Source organism: Mytilus californianus, unplaced genomic scaffold, assembly GCF_021869535.1.
Source record: "Mytilus californianus isolate M0D057914Y unplaced genomic scaffold, xbMytCali1.0.p SCAF_17, whole genome shotgun sequence".
NCBI classification, from domain to species: domain Eukaryota; kingdom Metazoa; phylum Mollusca; class Bivalvia; order Mytilida; family Mytilidae; genus Mytilus; species Mytilus californianus.
Window position 1 is genome coordinate 8,079,760 of NW_026262659.1, and position 17,226 is coordinate 8,096,985.

The 17,226-nt window shown below is 32.5% G+C and overlaps 1 protein-coding gene across 3 annotated transcripts in view; it reads left to right on the forward strand.

Moving 5' to 3' along the window:
* Positions 1 to 17,226, forward strand: part of LOC127726332 (sister chromatid cohesion protein PDS5 homolog B-like) — a 40,404-nt gene continuing 23,178 nt past the window's right edge. For 2 of the 3 annotated variants that reach the window (XM_052233658.1, XM_052233660.1), the window contains exons 1-13: positions 24 to 112; positions 3,718 to 3,841; positions 4,859 to 5,053; positions 5,700 to 5,786; positions 6,502 to 6,599; positions 7,155 to 7,281; positions 7,560 to 7,640; positions 9,642 to 9,782; positions 11,462 to 11,577; positions 12,193 to 12,433; positions 12,731 to 12,882; positions 14,266 to 14,379; positions 15,285 to 15,317. In XM_052233658.1, the coding sequence (XP_052089618.1) occupies positions 3,749 to 3,841; positions 4,859 to 5,053; positions 5,700 to 5,786; positions 6,502 to 6,599; positions 7,155 to 7,281; positions 7,560 to 7,640; positions 9,642 to 9,782; positions 11,462 to 11,577; positions 12,193 to 12,433; positions 12,731 to 12,882; positions 14,266 to 14,379; positions 15,285 to 15,317 (1,478 nt within the window). In that variant the 5' untranslated portion in view covers positions 24 to 112; positions 3,718 to 3,748. Of the gene's footprint in view, positions 113 to 3,717; positions 3,842 to 4,858; positions 5,054 to 5,699; positions 5,787 to 6,501; positions 6,600 to 7,154; positions 7,282 to 7,559; positions 7,641 to 9,641; positions 9,783 to 11,461; positions 11,578 to 12,192; positions 12,434 to 12,730; positions 12,883 to 14,265; positions 14,380 to 15,284; positions 15,318 to 17,226 lie in introns of all 3 variants that reach the window. The other variant, XM_052233659.1, reaches the window with a different exon arrangement.

Genomic DNA, 17,226 nt, shown 5'->3' on the forward strand with positions numbered 1-17,226 from the left:
TAAAAATTGATTTAACATTTCATTCCAAAACATCGATTAATGGTGGAAACTTGGCGCCGTTACCGCATATAAAGATTACCTTGTTTGTTGCCATTTGTGTATGAATAACAACGTAAAATGTATTTTAGAATGGCATATCTTCTTATCTAAAAAAACTTCAAAACAATATTTAAGAAATAACAAATGTTCTTACCAGACAAAATATTCGCGCATGATCAAATGGATCAAAATGGCGCTGTTTTTTTTTATTTTCTAAAACCTCTTGCTATGATTAATTGCATATTTTACCATCAAAATGGTTGCAGAGCCTGAACAACATGCTGTCTGTTACACTGCAAGTTCTTGAAATATTGTTTTCAGACACTTTTGTAACTTCAGTTGACAACTGAAAGTTTTCTTTGTGAAAGTCGCAATATCAACATTTGTGAAATATGTAGTTAATTTTGACATTTATGGTTAAATACCTTTCTAGGTTTGAAGGGGGTTATATATTTGTTTTGCATGACTATCAACGGGTCAGGAATAACCATCAATTGGTGGATTATACTTCAATTCAGGTTTAATTCACCATTTGACATATAATGAGATACACCAATTGAGGTATAATGCAGTTTTTATCACAAACATTTTTTGGATGACATTGGTGACATGCAACTTCCTGTGCTGCGTTTTGTGAAAATGTGGATTATACCTCAGTTGAGGTATAATCCACTAATTGATGGATATTCACGACTGGTTTCCTTAAGTCTGCATCAGTTCCATCTTTAGGATTTGTAATTCTAGATGGAAAGCAAGAGACTACAGAACAGGAATAAGATTAGTAAATGAAAACTCAAGAATTTATAAGTAGGAAAAGGAGGGTCACATTAGATTTTGGGTTTTTCTAACAAAATGCAGCACTAAGTGTCAGAGTCAATTACATGTCATCACCAAGTGGTCATCAAAGCTTGGAATGGTAAATGCAAAAAGATGATCCAATATCTCTTCAAATTTTTTTTTGATAAATCTACATTATACCTCAATTGGCATGATTGGTGTTTCTCATTATATGTCAAATGGTGGATTATACCTGAAATTAAGTATAATCAACCAATTGATGGTTATTCCTGACCTGATCAATCTTTTGTAGTGTGACAGAGTAATGCACCTTATTGCTATTTGCCTGCCATTATCAGACTTCACAAAGGTTCCTGTAAAATTTAGTTGTCACAATAGAAAATATAAGACACCACAAAGGAAAAGTGATTGTTGTATGACGTCAATAGTTCAAGCGTCGCAGATTCCCAAAGCGGAAAGGTCTATAGCGGCCTGCTCTTACATGGCATACTATAGGAGTTCCAACAGATATCAGTGATATTGTTTGGCTCAAATTACCTCAGAAATTCGACTTTTTCCCCTAGAGAAATTTCCCAATTACAAAAAAAAATGGCATAAAATTCCTCCCCATAAGTTGTACATTTTTCCCAAACGGTGATTGCATCGGTAGTAATGTATGTAAATTTTGTATTCATGTTATTATTTTAATATTATGAAAGCACTTTTGAGATCTGGGCTTCTGATTAGAATCATCACATGGTTTTCAATGTATTAAATACGATCATTTTTTCTGTTTCTTTCCCCTCCCCAAAAAGTTCCTTTCCGGTTGAAAATGTCTCACAATTCAAAATATTACGTTAAAAACTGTGCAAGAAAGACCGCAAAGGTCAGCAAAAAATCAGAGATGTGTTCAAAAAAATGAACGAAGTTATCATAGTAAATGATCAGTCATCTGAAATCGAATCAGAGGTCATACAAGCTTTAGATAATATAATAAAAGAAGTTTGTAATGAAACTTATGTTGACAATAACCCCCAAAAAAAGGTAATTTTGAAAAAAGACAACAATATCACTAGATATAGAGTTATGCTTAACTATCCTTAACCCCTACCTACAACAAATGGTTCCCATACCATACCAAGATTCTGGTTGTGTTGCATTGATACCAGTTTGCACCCTGAGAGTATATAAATTGCGTTTTCTAATGTTTTCCACTATAGTATCTAATATTACAAATTATGTGATAATTTCCAGAAAATGAAGGACCAGCAGAAGTATGCTTTCTGTCAGTCCTTGGTCTGGCAGAAAAAATTCAAGTTTCACGAACCCTGTAGTTAGTGATTTCAACAACTGATATATTCGCAAAAATATACAGTAGAAATCTAAGTAATAATATAACTAAAAGTTACTCGGAAATGATAAATTCTTTTTGGCCCAATCAATTTCACTGGATATTTGGTCTATACTTTGAGAGGAAAAGTTACTGGTGAACACCTTCACCTGACTTTTGCCAGTGTCCCATGAACCTTGAATATGCCTGGTTTTGTAATGAAGATGGCACTTAAAAATAATAATTCTATTTTAACTTTAGAATTATAATTGATGGAATAAAAATTTAAAAACAAAAGCAATTTAAGGTATAAAATAATATTTAAAAATTATGTTACAAAAGTGAAGAGTGTACATTTGTTTTAGGTTCATCATAACCTTATGGCAAATACGACTGTTTTTACACTTCTTTTATCTTTTCATACTACAGATAAACCTGTCCAACTGGAATAGATTTAAGGCATGTCTGGACCTAGATATATAAAACTGAAGTGATTTTTATACGACCGCAAAAAAATTTTGCAGTCATATATTGGTATGACGTCGTCGTCGTCGTCCGAAGACACGTTGGTTTTCGCACTCTAACTTTAGTTTAAGTGAATGGATCTCTATGAAATTTTACCATAAGGTTCAATACCACAAACGAAAGGTTGGGATTGATTTTGGGGGTTATGGTACCAACAGTTAAGGAATTAGGGGCCAAAAATAAGCATTTTTGTAACTTCCAGACATAACTTGTGTGTCAGTGTATGGATCTCTCTGACATTGTACCACAAGGTTCCATATCACAAAGGGAATGCTGGGATTGATTTTGGGGGTAATTGCCTCAAAATTTTAGGAATTAGGGGCAAAAAACAAGCATTTTTCTAGTTTCAGGACAATAACTTGTGTGTAAGTGTATGGATCTTTATGAAATTGTACTGCAAGGTTCCATATCACAAAGGGAAAGCTGGGTTTGAGTTTTGGGGTAATTGCCCTAAACGTTTAGGAATTTGGGGCCAAAAAACAAGCATTTTTCTAGTTTCCAGACAATAACTTGTGTTCAAGTGTATGGATCTCTCTGAAATTGTACTGCAAGGTATCATACCACAAAGAAAAGGCTGGGATTAAGTTTGGGGGTGATGAATCATAAGGGGGTTCAAAAAATTTGGGGGGGAGGGATTTTTTTTTCTTTTTTATTTCCTTCATTTTTATTTTAAATTGGTTATTTCTAATTTATATATAAAAGCAAATAATAATGAATGGTTTGAATAGGTAAATTAAAATTTTTTAAGTTCTTAGACCACATTCATTCTGTGTCAGAAACCTATGCTGTGTCAATTATTTAATCACAATCCAAATTCAGAGCTGTATCAAGCTTGAATGTTGTGTCCATACTTGCCCCAACTGTTCAGGGTTCGACCTCTGTGGTCGTATCAAGCTGCGCCCAGCGGAGCATTTTATTGTATATTGGAAAACTCAAAACTTTCCAGGTGACCATCTTTATTTTTATAGATATTGATAATTAGCCAAACTGGTGAAAAATTTCAGTTTGTGAACTTTTTTTTAGTAATAATTATTCTTTTATTTCAGATTTAAATGTAGTAAATGAACAAGTGCTAACATGAGTGGGAAAGCAAATAAGATAGTTTACCCTCCGGGGTGTAAAGATATTACTGAAGAGATAGGAAAAGAGGAATTGGTGCGAAGGCTGAAGGTAAATTTTTTTTGAACAAGTGATATGTATCATTAATCTTGACAAGTTGACAGTTTTGATTTGATAAACCATGTCATCCTACAACCAGTTTTATCAATCAAGATTTAGCCAAAAATAAACCTAGTCCTATTGCATTGGTCAATGTTAACTTTATATGCACACAAAATGATTTAAAATTTATCATTATATAACATATATCTACACCTCCCCTCCTCAAAAAAAAAAACCTCAAGAGTACATGACAAAGTGGGAGAATTCAAGATTATACATGATCTGTTACCCACTTGACTTAATTGCCAGGTTATATACTACAGATTTATTTCTCTAAACCATTCAAGGGGCATTAGCTACATAATGTAAAAAAATTGAAATAGGATTTTTATGCCCCCGTCGTAGTGGAGGGGGCATTAAGTTTTACCCTTCTCTGTCTGTACGTACGTCCCAAAATTTGTTTCCATTCCCTAACTTTAGTTTGCCTGAAACCAAATGTTATGAAACTTATACACAATGCTTATTACCACAAAACACAGATCAAGTTTGAATTTTGGTGGCGTCACTTTTACCGTTCTAGAGTTATGGCCCTTTACAAATGGAAAAATTGCTGAATTTTTCGTTTCGGTTCTCTAACTTTAGTTTGCCTCAACCAAATGTTATGAAACTTATAAACAATGCTTATTAACACAAAACTCAGATCAAGTACAAATTTGCACTTTTGCAGTTCTTGAGTTATGTCCCTTTATAACCTTATATGCAGGCGGGACATCATCTGTGTCCCATGGACACATTCCCCATTTATTTTTTTTAGTTCAATCATTTATGAAAGTGAAACCGTGAAATGATAATTCGCTTATAGCAGCCAGTTTGTTTCAATTTTATCAAAATAAGCTAATATACATCGCTGATGAATTATTCACTTGCATTAATGTGATAAAAACAGGATACTAGGCTCCTGTCTGTTTTGGACATCCAAGTTAAGATGTCAAAGGGAGATAACTTTTTTTTTGTTTTTTTGGACAGTTGTTAGCTAGGGCTTTCCAGGATATGGGACAAGATGATAACGACCAGTATTCTGGGCTTGCTGTATACTTAGCTACAGATTATTTTCTGGACCACCAGAGTAAAGATGTCAGATTACTGGTTGCCTGTTGTATTGCTGATGTTTTTAGAATATTTGCACCTGAGGCTCCTTATAAGGATCTTAAACACTTGAAGGTAAAGATGTATGATGTGACATTTTGGTGACCTTTTCCATTGCGTTTGTAAGAAATCAGGGCTTTTGCTGTCCTTCTGGGAATGACCGTTTGAACAGAATTGGAAATCTTTATTGTGACTGGGAGATGCATCAAATATCAGCTGACTATTAATTAAACATATTGCACTATAAATAAGGTGACTGATTGAGAGGATATTAAATTGAAATATAGAATGATTATCTGCAAGATCATGTTTGTACTGCAAATGCATAAAACAATTTCATTGCAACTTTATTGAATATACTCTAATAAATTACCTCAGTTTGTTGCTGTCATTGGTAAATTAAAATCTCATATTTTGTGGGAAAATGGATTCTTGTTTTCATTGAAATACTCCTGAAAATAGGCACTGAATATATAGGCAGGAAAAGTCTAGGAAATAGTTTATGATTTCTTCTCTTATAATAAATCTAAACAAATATCTTACAGCCACAAAACAAAGCCGTATGAAGAACTGCCATCATGAGAAGAAAGGTAAATTATTTTTAATGCCCATGCCATAGGCAACCGGGGCATTAAGTGTTACTCTTGAGCAGGGGCATTCGTGTCCTAGACACATTCTTCTTTCATTTGAAAATTGCTTATGTATTATATTTGAATTTTAGGATATCTTTATATTCCTTGTTAAACAGTTGAGAGGTTTGGAAGACCCTGACTCACCATCATTCAAGAGATATTTTTACTTGTTAGAGGTAAATATTAAATACAGATACTTGATTACAACTTGTGAAGTTTATTAAGTTTTCCCAAAATAAAGGTGTGATTGAAGAAAAGTACAGAATTTTTTTTATTAGACTATATTTAAGTATTCTTTTTTTTGATATTGTAATTTTATTTGCATTTACGTTTTTGTTTTTGAAGAAATGATAAATTTTCCTCCTGGTTTTAATTGCAACAGGTGCTATTATGGATGGTAATATTAAAGTACATTCTCTGTAAGTTCATACCCAAACTTATAATTGCTTGTGAGATTTGTCCCCTTTTACAGATTTAAAGTGCTTTTCTTTGGTACATCAAAGATTTAAAAAAATTGAGGTTGTTAGTTCAATATTTACATGAAACTATCACCTCTTAATGCAAAATGACCTGGCTACCGTCCAGTATTGTTTATAGTCTGTACACCTTTCAAATCTGCATATTACATAGACATACAGTGTAAAATTCAGATTTTCAATAAAACTACAACTTTTAGTGTAAAGTATAGGCTGAAGGGTTATCATATGTCTTACCTCTCAGTCTCTCATGTTTCATCCTCAAATCACTTACTGCCATGAATGATGTTATTATTGTTAAACCTACAAACACAATAAATAATAGTTAATGTGAAGTTCAGTGAAGTGTGCTTGCAAATCGAGATCATCAAAAAAATCCTCCCAAGTTATACCAACTGTTGTTTTATTATTGTAGAATCTTGCATGGGTCAAGTCCTTTAATATTTGTATCGAACTGGAAGAGAACCAAGAAATCTTCTGCAGTTTGTTCCAGCTCATGTTTTCTATTGTAAGGTATGTTCAGCTGGAAAATTATAATTGATTAATCAGAACATCACTAAAGGTCATTTTAATCTGTACGTGATATAACTGTACTGTTTTGTTCATATGTTCAAATTACTGAGTAATCAATAAAATGTATAAATTGTTCTTTAGCACAAGATTACAGTAAAAAAAAGAAAAGCAATTAGACGTGTATACATGTGTAAAGAGAACATTAAAAAAAACAGTGCTTTTGGATACACAAAAAAAATGTGCAGAAAAGAAATGTTGTTTCCTGACATCATGCATCATTATATGGTAGCAGTATTCTGTCCAGTGCCTATCTACTTTGTAAAACAACAAATTCTTTATTCGAATTAGGTCAGACATGGAACAGCTGGACTTAATGCTTCAAGAAAGATTACATTCTTTGAGATCATATTGAATTAGGTGGTGTAAAAATTGTGGCCGATAGTGTCATAAATGTTTCATAAAGATTTTCATTTATTGGGAAAAGAAGAGAGACAAATTGATTTTATTCATCTATGTAAACTTTATTATAATCAATTATACAACTTTTGTTTGTAGTGATAAGCACTCGAGCAAAGTTAAGAACTTTGTATTGGATATGTTGACTCCACTTATAACCGAGGCTGATTCTGTTTCACAAGAACTGATGGACATTATCTTGTTAAATGTTGTAGAACCCTACAAGGTAAGCTATCACCTCTTAAGGACATTATGATGGAATAGTGACTTAAGACAAGAACTTACAGACTTTTTTCTGTCAAGTAAAGTAGAAACATACACGATAAGACCCTCTAAGGGGAAAAATTGATCATAAATTACCAAGTGCTATTTGAAAGTTTCAGTAAAATTTATATTTTACCGATTTGTGAAGTTCAAGGAGGGGGATATTAAGATTTCAATGTTTTAGTAAACTGTATCATTAAACATGGACAAATTGTTTTATGTTTTCTCTTGCTCTTACAGACACAGAAAAGAGTAGCATATGCACTTGCCAAGGAGCTACTAATCAGATCCAGTAATGCTATTGAACCATATATACAAGCAGTATGTATAATATTATTTATATAATAGTTTTGCTGTATACAGTAGAAATTTATCTCCTGACATGTCCAAAGAACCAAACAAATCATTTCTAATTATAGGGATGTATAGATTTATGGTGTAAAATTGAATAGGGATTAAAACAGGTATTCCAAAAATCCATGTTGTTGTGTAACAAGTGGTATACAAATGAATTGTGTATACCCTAACATGCATCTCTCCTGGTATGATAATCATTTAAACTAGAAATGTGACAGTAAAGACTTGCCTAGTGTAAACATTTGCACCATGTTGAAGGCCTCACTCTGACATCAAAATGAATATAACATCAATATAAGCTCTGTTCCTTTACTTAGGGTTTTGTTAAGTAAGGATTTTGTATCATGAATAGATACACAATATCCCCATTATCTGATATCAATAGATACACAATATCCCCATTATCTGATATCAATAGATACACAATATCCCCATTATCTGATATCAATAGATACACAATATCCCCAATCCCCATTATCTGATATCAATAGATATACAATATCCCCAATATCTGATATCAATAGATACACAATATCCCCAATATCTGATATCAATAGATACACAATATCCCCATTATCTGATATCAATAGATACACAATATCCCCATTATCTGATATCAATAGATACACAATATCCCCAATATCTGATATCAATAGATACACAATATCCCCATTATCTGATATCAATAGATACACAATATCCCCATTATCTGATATCAATAGATACACAATATCCCCATTATCTGATATCAATAGATACACAATATCCCCAATCCCCATTATCTGATATCAATAGATATACAATATCCCCAATATCTGATATCAATAGATACACAATATCCCCATTATCTGATATCAATAGATACACAATATCCCCATTATCTGATATCAATAGATACACAATATCCCCAATCCCCATTATCTGATATCAATAGATATACAATATCCCCAATATCTGATATCAATAGATACACAATATCCCCAATCCCCATTATCTGATATCAATAGATATACAATATCCCCAATATCTGATATCAATAGATACACAATATCCCCAATATCTGATATCAATAGATACACAATATCCCCATTATCTGATATCAATAGATACACAATATCCCCATTATCTGATATCAATAGATAAACAATATCCCCAATATCTGATATCAATAGATACACAATATCCCCATTATCTGATATCAATAGATACACAATATCCCCAATCCCCAATATCTGATATCAATAGATACACAATATCCCCAATATCTGATATCAATAGATACACAATATCCCCATTATCTGATATCAATAGATACACAATATCCCCATTATCTGATATCAATAGATACACAATATCCCCATTATCAGATATCAATAGATACACAATATCCCCATTATCTGATATCAATAGATACACAATATCCCCATTATCAGATATCAATAGATACACAATATCCCCAATATCTGATATCAATAGATACACAATATCCCCATTATCTGATATCAATAGATACACAATATCCCCATAATCAGATATCAATAGATACACAATATCCCCATTATCTGATATGCTGTAGCTTTAAATAAATACAAGAGCATTGTTACAGACATAAATGAAGACTAAATTATTTTTATGCCCCACCTAGGGGCATTATGTTTTCGGTCTGTGCGTCCGTTCGTCTGTCCCACTTCGGGTTGAAAAGTTTTTGGTCAAGGTAGTTTTTGATGAAGTTGAAGTCCAATCAACTTGAAACTTAGTACACATGTTCCCTATGATATGATCTTTCTAATTTTAATGCCAAATTAGAGTTTTGACCCCAATTTCACAGTCCACTGAACATAGAAAATGATAGTGCGAGTAGGGCATCCGTGTACTATGGACACATTCTTGTTTTTATAGATTTTGTAATTAGTAATTTTTTGCAGCTAGATTGGTTTACAATGTTTTCTTGTTGTATGTTTGCAGTTTTTCAACAATACTTTGATGTTGGGCAAAAGTTCTGAAAGTGAACTATCTCACAGACTTTATGACCTAATTTATGAACTGAATCAGATTTCTCCAAATGTTTTGCTGTCAGTTCTACCCCAGCTAGAGTTTAAACTGAAGGTAAGTCTATATTTAAAATCTGTTGTTAAACTACATACATACATGCATAGAGTACCAAAAAAAAAAAATGTGAAAGAATGCCATGGTATTTTTTCAATACAAGCATATTGTTTTATTAATAATTTATTTTACATATATATTTATATCTCCTTCATAACATAGATACTGACAATGACAGGTCATGTTGAAAACACATGCATGTTAATTTACATATGAAACTGCATAGGGTGATTGTATGATGCAAAGAAAGAAAAACAGCAGAAATGCAGGATCATAAATTCTAATTTCCTCGAATATCATTTCAGGTTTTTCGCCCCTCTGTTTCAAAATAATTTTAAATTTGGAGTTATATTTTTGTACTTTAACTGTACATAAATCTCCAATATACAATTTCAGAGATGCAGATAATTTTTTTTTCCTGTCAGACATTGGGTCCTGCATGTAAGACAGTTTTGGCAGTCCAATCAACTGTTTGCCAGACCTACTTATTTTGAAAAATAATAACCAGTTTCCCAGTTGGATTAAGATATAATGCCTAAAACCTTGACTAGAACGACCAGGTTAAATAAGGATATGACCATGGGGTGGTTTAATGACTGAGGCCACATTTAATTTAAATTATCCTGTAACATCAAATAAATAAATGAGAATATTGTACTACACTTGCCGATAAGACTTGTCTTATTAATTGGCATAAGAACAATTAGATCAAAAACAGAGACTGTGGCAAGCTACATTTACGTCAAAACGAATATGTCTGTTCACACATTAACTAAAATGAAAAAATACTCTTAGAAAACGAACATACTACTTGTTTTTGTTTAATTTAATTTACACAAATCTGGTCATTAGTTGTCCCTTAATAGAACTTTAGGTTTTCAATGCTTTTCAACTTCATAATTGATTTGGCCATCTATTGTTCCAACTGTTTTAATTCATGCACCACTAATTTGACAATTGTCATATGGTGACGAAACCCGTGTTTGTCGTACTATTACTACTAACAATGTTCTCGTTAAGGCACGTATTTGTGCCCTAAATGCATGGTTTTCTGTCTGGAAGCGCCATTGCATGAACCGTGTGTCCGAGGGACGCTTCCTGATAACACTTGCTGAGTCTTGTTATCAGAATTATCCCTCAGCTATCAAAAAGAAGCTGAAAACATGCTTCTATTCAATATTGTTACCAGAAATTTACTTTCGTTTTCATTCATTGCTATGTGTAATGATAAATCCAGAGAAATAAGAAAATAATTATGATCACATGACATTCGCTAATTGGATAAACGCAGAGAAGATGGAAATCTGTTTACATCAGCACGTTTACTTATAACCGGCAATAAAATGTGTCATTAGAACTTTTGGTTTTCAATTCTTTTCAACTACATAATTGATTTGGAAGCCAAGGTAACCAGGACCTACAGAAATTTCAATTTTGAAGGCCCCAAACAGTAAAAATATTTGCCGGTCATTGGGACTGACACAAAGATGTCATTTGCCAGAACCTCTTAATTTTTGTCCCCTAGGTCCGACAGGTCTGAAGATTAGCTGCATCACTGCTATTAAACTGGCATGCTTTAGATTTTAAAGAATTAAAAAAAAATAATTAAATTCTATTGAAACAAACCAATATTTGTTTTTATTTAGACAACTTTACTTATCAATATGTAAATTTTTCAGAGTAATGAAGAAAGTGAAAGAAAACAAGTAACAAAACTTTTAGCCAAGATGTTTTCTGATGAGGGATCTAGTCTTGTAGAACAAAATAGACCACTTTGGATTTGTTTTCTGGGAAGGTAAAACTACAAAACTAACTTATTAAAAAGAACTGGGAAGAAGGTACAAAAGGGACAATCAATAATCAAGTCCAATAATAACAAAATAACAATGACCAAATAAAAACAAACAGATAATACATTCTACATAAGAATACACATTGAAATGAAAATAGAACAATAGAAACCCTACCAATAACATGGGTTGAACTAAGGACAGGTGCTCCAGAAGGGTAAGCAGTTCCTTCTCAACTAATGGCATTAGTAATCAGTCTTCACACTTAACCACCACCAGTCCAGGCTTGTAAAATTGCTTTGGGGCCTGTAAAAATCATCTCTAAAACACCCAATTTTTGTAAAATTGAGCTTTTGAGTCTGTGGATTCAAAAGTTTATAGTGAAGACTGATTAGTTAGTTGGATTTCCTTAGAGCATCTGATTTAAAGTCAATTATATGTTTGCACGAGTTTTGGAATCTGGAATGCATGGAAACTAATTCAAACTTCTTTCTGACTTTAATAAAAGACATTAATAGGATAGCTGTTTGTCTTGTTTCAATTTCTGACAGTTGTATACATTTGTGACTTTTTTCAGACATAATGACATATAAAGGATACCTGTTTGTCTCTTATTTCAGATTTAATGACATTAGTATACCTGTTCGTCAGACCTGTGTCCAGTTCTCACAATATTTCCTTATTAATCACCCAGAAACTAATAAAGATATTGTAGAACAACTGAAATCAAGAAGCCATGATCCTGAGGAAACCATTCGTATGGAGGTTGTCAACACAGTTCTCAGCGTAGCAAAGAAAGATTTCAGTATAATTAATGAAGAATTACTTGGCTTTATAAAGGAGAGAACGCTAGATAAGAAAGTAAGAAAGATTTAAGTATAATTAATGAAGAATTACTTGGCTTTATAAAAGAGAGACCGCTAGATAAGAAAGTAGTAAAGACCTGAGTTATTGCATCTGCCAGATTATGTGAACTGAGAAATATAACTTGTACGGATTGTTTAGAATCATAAATGCAGTATTTTCTGAAAAAGATTTTTTTTTGTAGTGTGTATACATTACACTTTTGATGATTGGTAGGTTTCATTTGTTATATTATAATCAAATACGTACCAGCCATGATATGATGTACATGATCAATATGATTTATTTGTCTAGTTCCAAGTCAGAAGAGAGGCATTAATGGGACTTGGACAACTATACAAGAAATACACGTTTGGTGAAAAAGTAGAGGAATCGTACGTGGAGAAAGTATCATTTATTAAAGACAAGATATTCCATCATTATTATCAACAAAGTAGTGATGACAGGTAATATTATAGTAACATACATTTAATACTAATAAATGTATTGTTATTCTTTGGTTTAGTGGATCAAGCATTGAATTTGCGTGTTTTTATACGCCCGTCAAATTTTTGACGGGACGTATTATGTTATACAAATGTCCGGCGTCCGTCCGTCTGTCTGTCCGTCTGTCTGTCCGGTGTAAACATGTCGCACCGTAACTTGAGAATGACTTATCCAAATTTCATGAAACTTAACATAGTTGTTTCTTATGATGGTCAAACGATCTGTATACTTTTTGGTGAAAATAAGATTAAAACTTTTTGAGTTACTGGACTTAGTAACTAAAACAGGTGTGTGTTTTTTTTCACATGTCGCGCCGTATCTCAAAAACAATTTATGATTATTGCTTAAAACTTTACACACTTCTTAGTTATATTAATCTTAAGATCTGTATACTTTTTGGTGATGATTCAAAATTTTATTTTTGAGTTATTGAGTATTTTGTTAAAAAGGGGGAGGGGTTTTTCACATGTCGCGCCGTATCTCAAAAACAGTTTATGATTATTGCTTAAAACTTTACACACTTCTTAGTTATATTAACCTTAAGATCTGTATACTTTTTGGTTTTGATTCAAAATTTTATTTTTGAGTTATTGAGTATTTTGTAAAATAAGGGGGAGGGGTTTTTCACATGTCGCGCCATATCTCAAAAATGATTTATGATTATTGCTTAAAATTTTACACACTTCTTAGTTATATTAATCTAAAGATCTGTATACTTTTTGGTTTTGATTCAAAATTTTATTTTTGAGATATTGATTTTTTTTTTTAAAAGGGGTGTTTTCACATGTCGCGCCGTATCTCAAAAACGATTTATGATTATTGCTTAAAATTTTACACACTTCTTAGTTATATTAATCTTAAGATCTGTATACTTTTTGGTTTTGATTCAAAATTTTATTTTATAGATATTGAGTTTTTTGTAAAAAAAAAAAGGGGGGTTTTCGCATGTCACGCCGTATGTCAGAAACTATTTATGCTTATTGCATAAAAATTCACACACAAGACGACGGGCGTATCATGCGCTCATGGCGCAGCTGTTTATTCTTTTTGGGTTAATTTTAACCTGGAAACAGGCTATTTGCTTCTGTCAATTATCTATTAACTGCAAATGTTATTTTTAACCTCCATTAAGTTTTTATTTTCTTGTATTTTCAAATGAAGTGGATGTAAGCAATTATAGGGCTTAGGCAACTGTAGAGTTGGCTATAAAAGGCCCTGACATATAAAATATATATCAATTCATTCATGAAGCAGTGCTATGTTGGGTCTTGATTAAGCTTCACCATAAATTTGGAAATTGGATTCATAATACATACAGGTATATTACTTTGTTTTTATTTCAGACTTTTAGTAGAGAGAGTGTTTAACACCTGTTTAGTTCCCTATAATATGCCAGAAGAAGACAGGATGAGACAATTCTTACTGTTATATTGTACCTTAGATGAACATGCAATAAAGTAAGTAGATGTGATCACAAAATATTGCCAAATGTTTCCATTTCAATATCAGTTGTTGGATATTATTCAGTTTTCATTTGCAAGTTGCTGCAAGATGTAATTATGAAAGAAAATTGTTGAAAAAGGAATATTGGGTAAGCTGAGACATAAGACAACAACATTCCTTCTTCAGATATTCTGAGATATAAAGCCATATGTCAAATTAAAAGTGCTTTTATTGTGGTTTTTCATAATAATGTTTGTTGGTAGGTTGTCAATCATTAATCAAGATGCTCCCTGGCATTGTTTTATGTGATACTTTTGGTTATTTGCTTATATACAATAACTTTTCAATTCAACTCACCTTATATTACACTCCGTGATCTTTTCTTGTAAGATAAAGAAATAACAGATTTTGTAGTATATACTTTATCTCTGCATTATAAAGATTTTTCTATAAATATGTATATCAATTGAAGAAATTATTAATGATCTAGTGATAACTTCTGATATTTTGTGCAATTTTTACCATGAAGTTATAGTCACTTCAACTTGAATCTTGGTACACATGTTCGTTATGATGTGAATTTTCTGAAATATATATGCCAAATTAGGGCTTTGACCCAGAGTTCATGGAAATATGATAGTGTGATTTGGGCATTGTGTTCAATTGTCATATATGAAAGAGAAGATTTCTATAACAGCTGTCACAATTGCTTATGGGCATGCAGGAATGCCTCAACTACTTAACTGACAAGAAAAAAGAACAATATACAAAATCCTTGTTCCTTTCTTTTTTCTTCCTCCCATCCCTTTTCCACTAGAAATGCATAAAGTGTCCTGATTTCAAATATATGAAATATTTAATCGATATGAATGTTAGAACTGTTATTAGAAGCTCAATAAAAGAATTTATTTATTTTCAGAGCTTTCCAGGAAATGTTTAAACACAGAATAAGGTATGTGGTATGACAAGAAGACATGTTGTTATAATATAAACATGCATATTACAAAAATAATAATGAAGAAAAAGGAAACATTATAATGTGCTGCAACCTTATAAAATCCAATATATGGAGATCACCATATGGCCTTTACAATGAGCATCTACTGGTATAAACACATATATATATAGGTGTATTGAGATGCTTATCTGTGAAAATTATGACTTTATGTTAGTTTACTAACTTGAATGCTCGGAACAGAGTCTCGATGTATTGATAATTAGATAGTTTTAATCTTGGATTTTTCTGTAATTTGATGTCATTGTGCATTGATAAAATATGAACATTACAGTTAAAGATTTGCATGTACACATTACACAACATCAATTGACTTTTTTCAAGAAACCAGTTTTTCATCTTGGTTTTTTATACGGCCGCAAAAAATTTTTGTGGTCGTATATTGGTATGACGTTGGCGTCGTTGTCGTCCGAAGACACATTAGTTTTCGCACTCTTACTTTAGTTTAAGTGAATGGATCTCAATGAAATTTTACCATACGGTTAAATACCACAAAAGGAAGGTGGGGATTGATTTTGGAGGTTATGGTACCCACAGTTAAGGAATTAGGGGCCAAAAATAAGCATTTTTGTAACTTCCAGACATAACTTGTGTGTAAGTGTATGGATCTCTCTGACATTGTACCACAAGGTTCCATATCACTAAGGGAATGCTGGGATTGATTTTGGGGGTAATTGCCTCCAAATTTTAGGAATAAGGGGCCAAAAAGGGGCAAAAAACAAGCATATTTCTAGTTTCATGACAATAACTTGTGTGTAAGTGTACGGATCTCTCTGACATTGTATCACAAGGTTCCATATCACAAAGGGAATGCTGGGATTGATTTTGGGGGTAATTGCCTCTAAATTTTAGGAATTAAGGGCAAAAAAGGGGCAAAAAACAAGCGTTTTTCTAGTTTCATGACAATAACTTGTGTGTAAGTGTATGGATCTTTATGAAATTGTACTACAAGGTTCCATATCACAAAGGGAAAGCTGGGTTTGAGTTTGGGGGTAATTGCCCAAAAAATTTAGGAATAAGGGGCCAAAAATAAGCATTTTTCTAGTTTCCAGACAATAACTTGTGTTCAAATGTATGGATCTCTCTGAAATTGTACTGCAAGGTACCATACCACAAAGGGAAGGCTGGGATTGATTTTGGGGGTAATTGCCTCAAAATTTTAGTAATTAGGGTCCAAAAAGGGGCAAAAAAATAAGCATTTTTCTAGTTTCAGGACAATAACTTGTGTGTAAGTGTATGGATCTTTATGAAATTGTACTGCAAGGTTCCATATCACAAAGGGAAAGCTGGGTTTGAGTTTGGGGGTAATTGCCCAAAACGTTTAGGAATTTGGGGCCAAAAAGGGGCCAAAAAACAAGCATTTTTCTAGTTTCCAGACAATAACTTTTGTTCAAGTGTATGGATCTCTCTGAAATTGTACTGCAAGGTACCATACCACAAAGGGAAAGCTGGGATTGAGTTTGGGGGTGATGAATCTTAATGGGGTTAAAAAAAATATGGGGGGGGGGTTTCCTTTTTTTTCTTTAAAATTTTCCATTTTAAATTGGTTATTTCTGATTTATATATAAAAGCAAATAATAATGATATGGTTTGAATAGGTAAATTAAAAATTTTCAAGTTCTTAGACCACTTTCATTCTGTGTGAGAAACCTATGCTGTGTCAAATATTTAATTACAATCCAAATTCAGTGCTGTATCAAGCTTGAATGTTGTGTCCATACTTGCCCCAACTGTTCAGGGTTCGACCTCTGCGGTCGTATCAAGCTGCGCCCCAGCGGAGCATTTTTTTGAAGAATGTATTTAACAAGTTTAATTATTTAACTAGATTTTCTTATAAGTACCAATA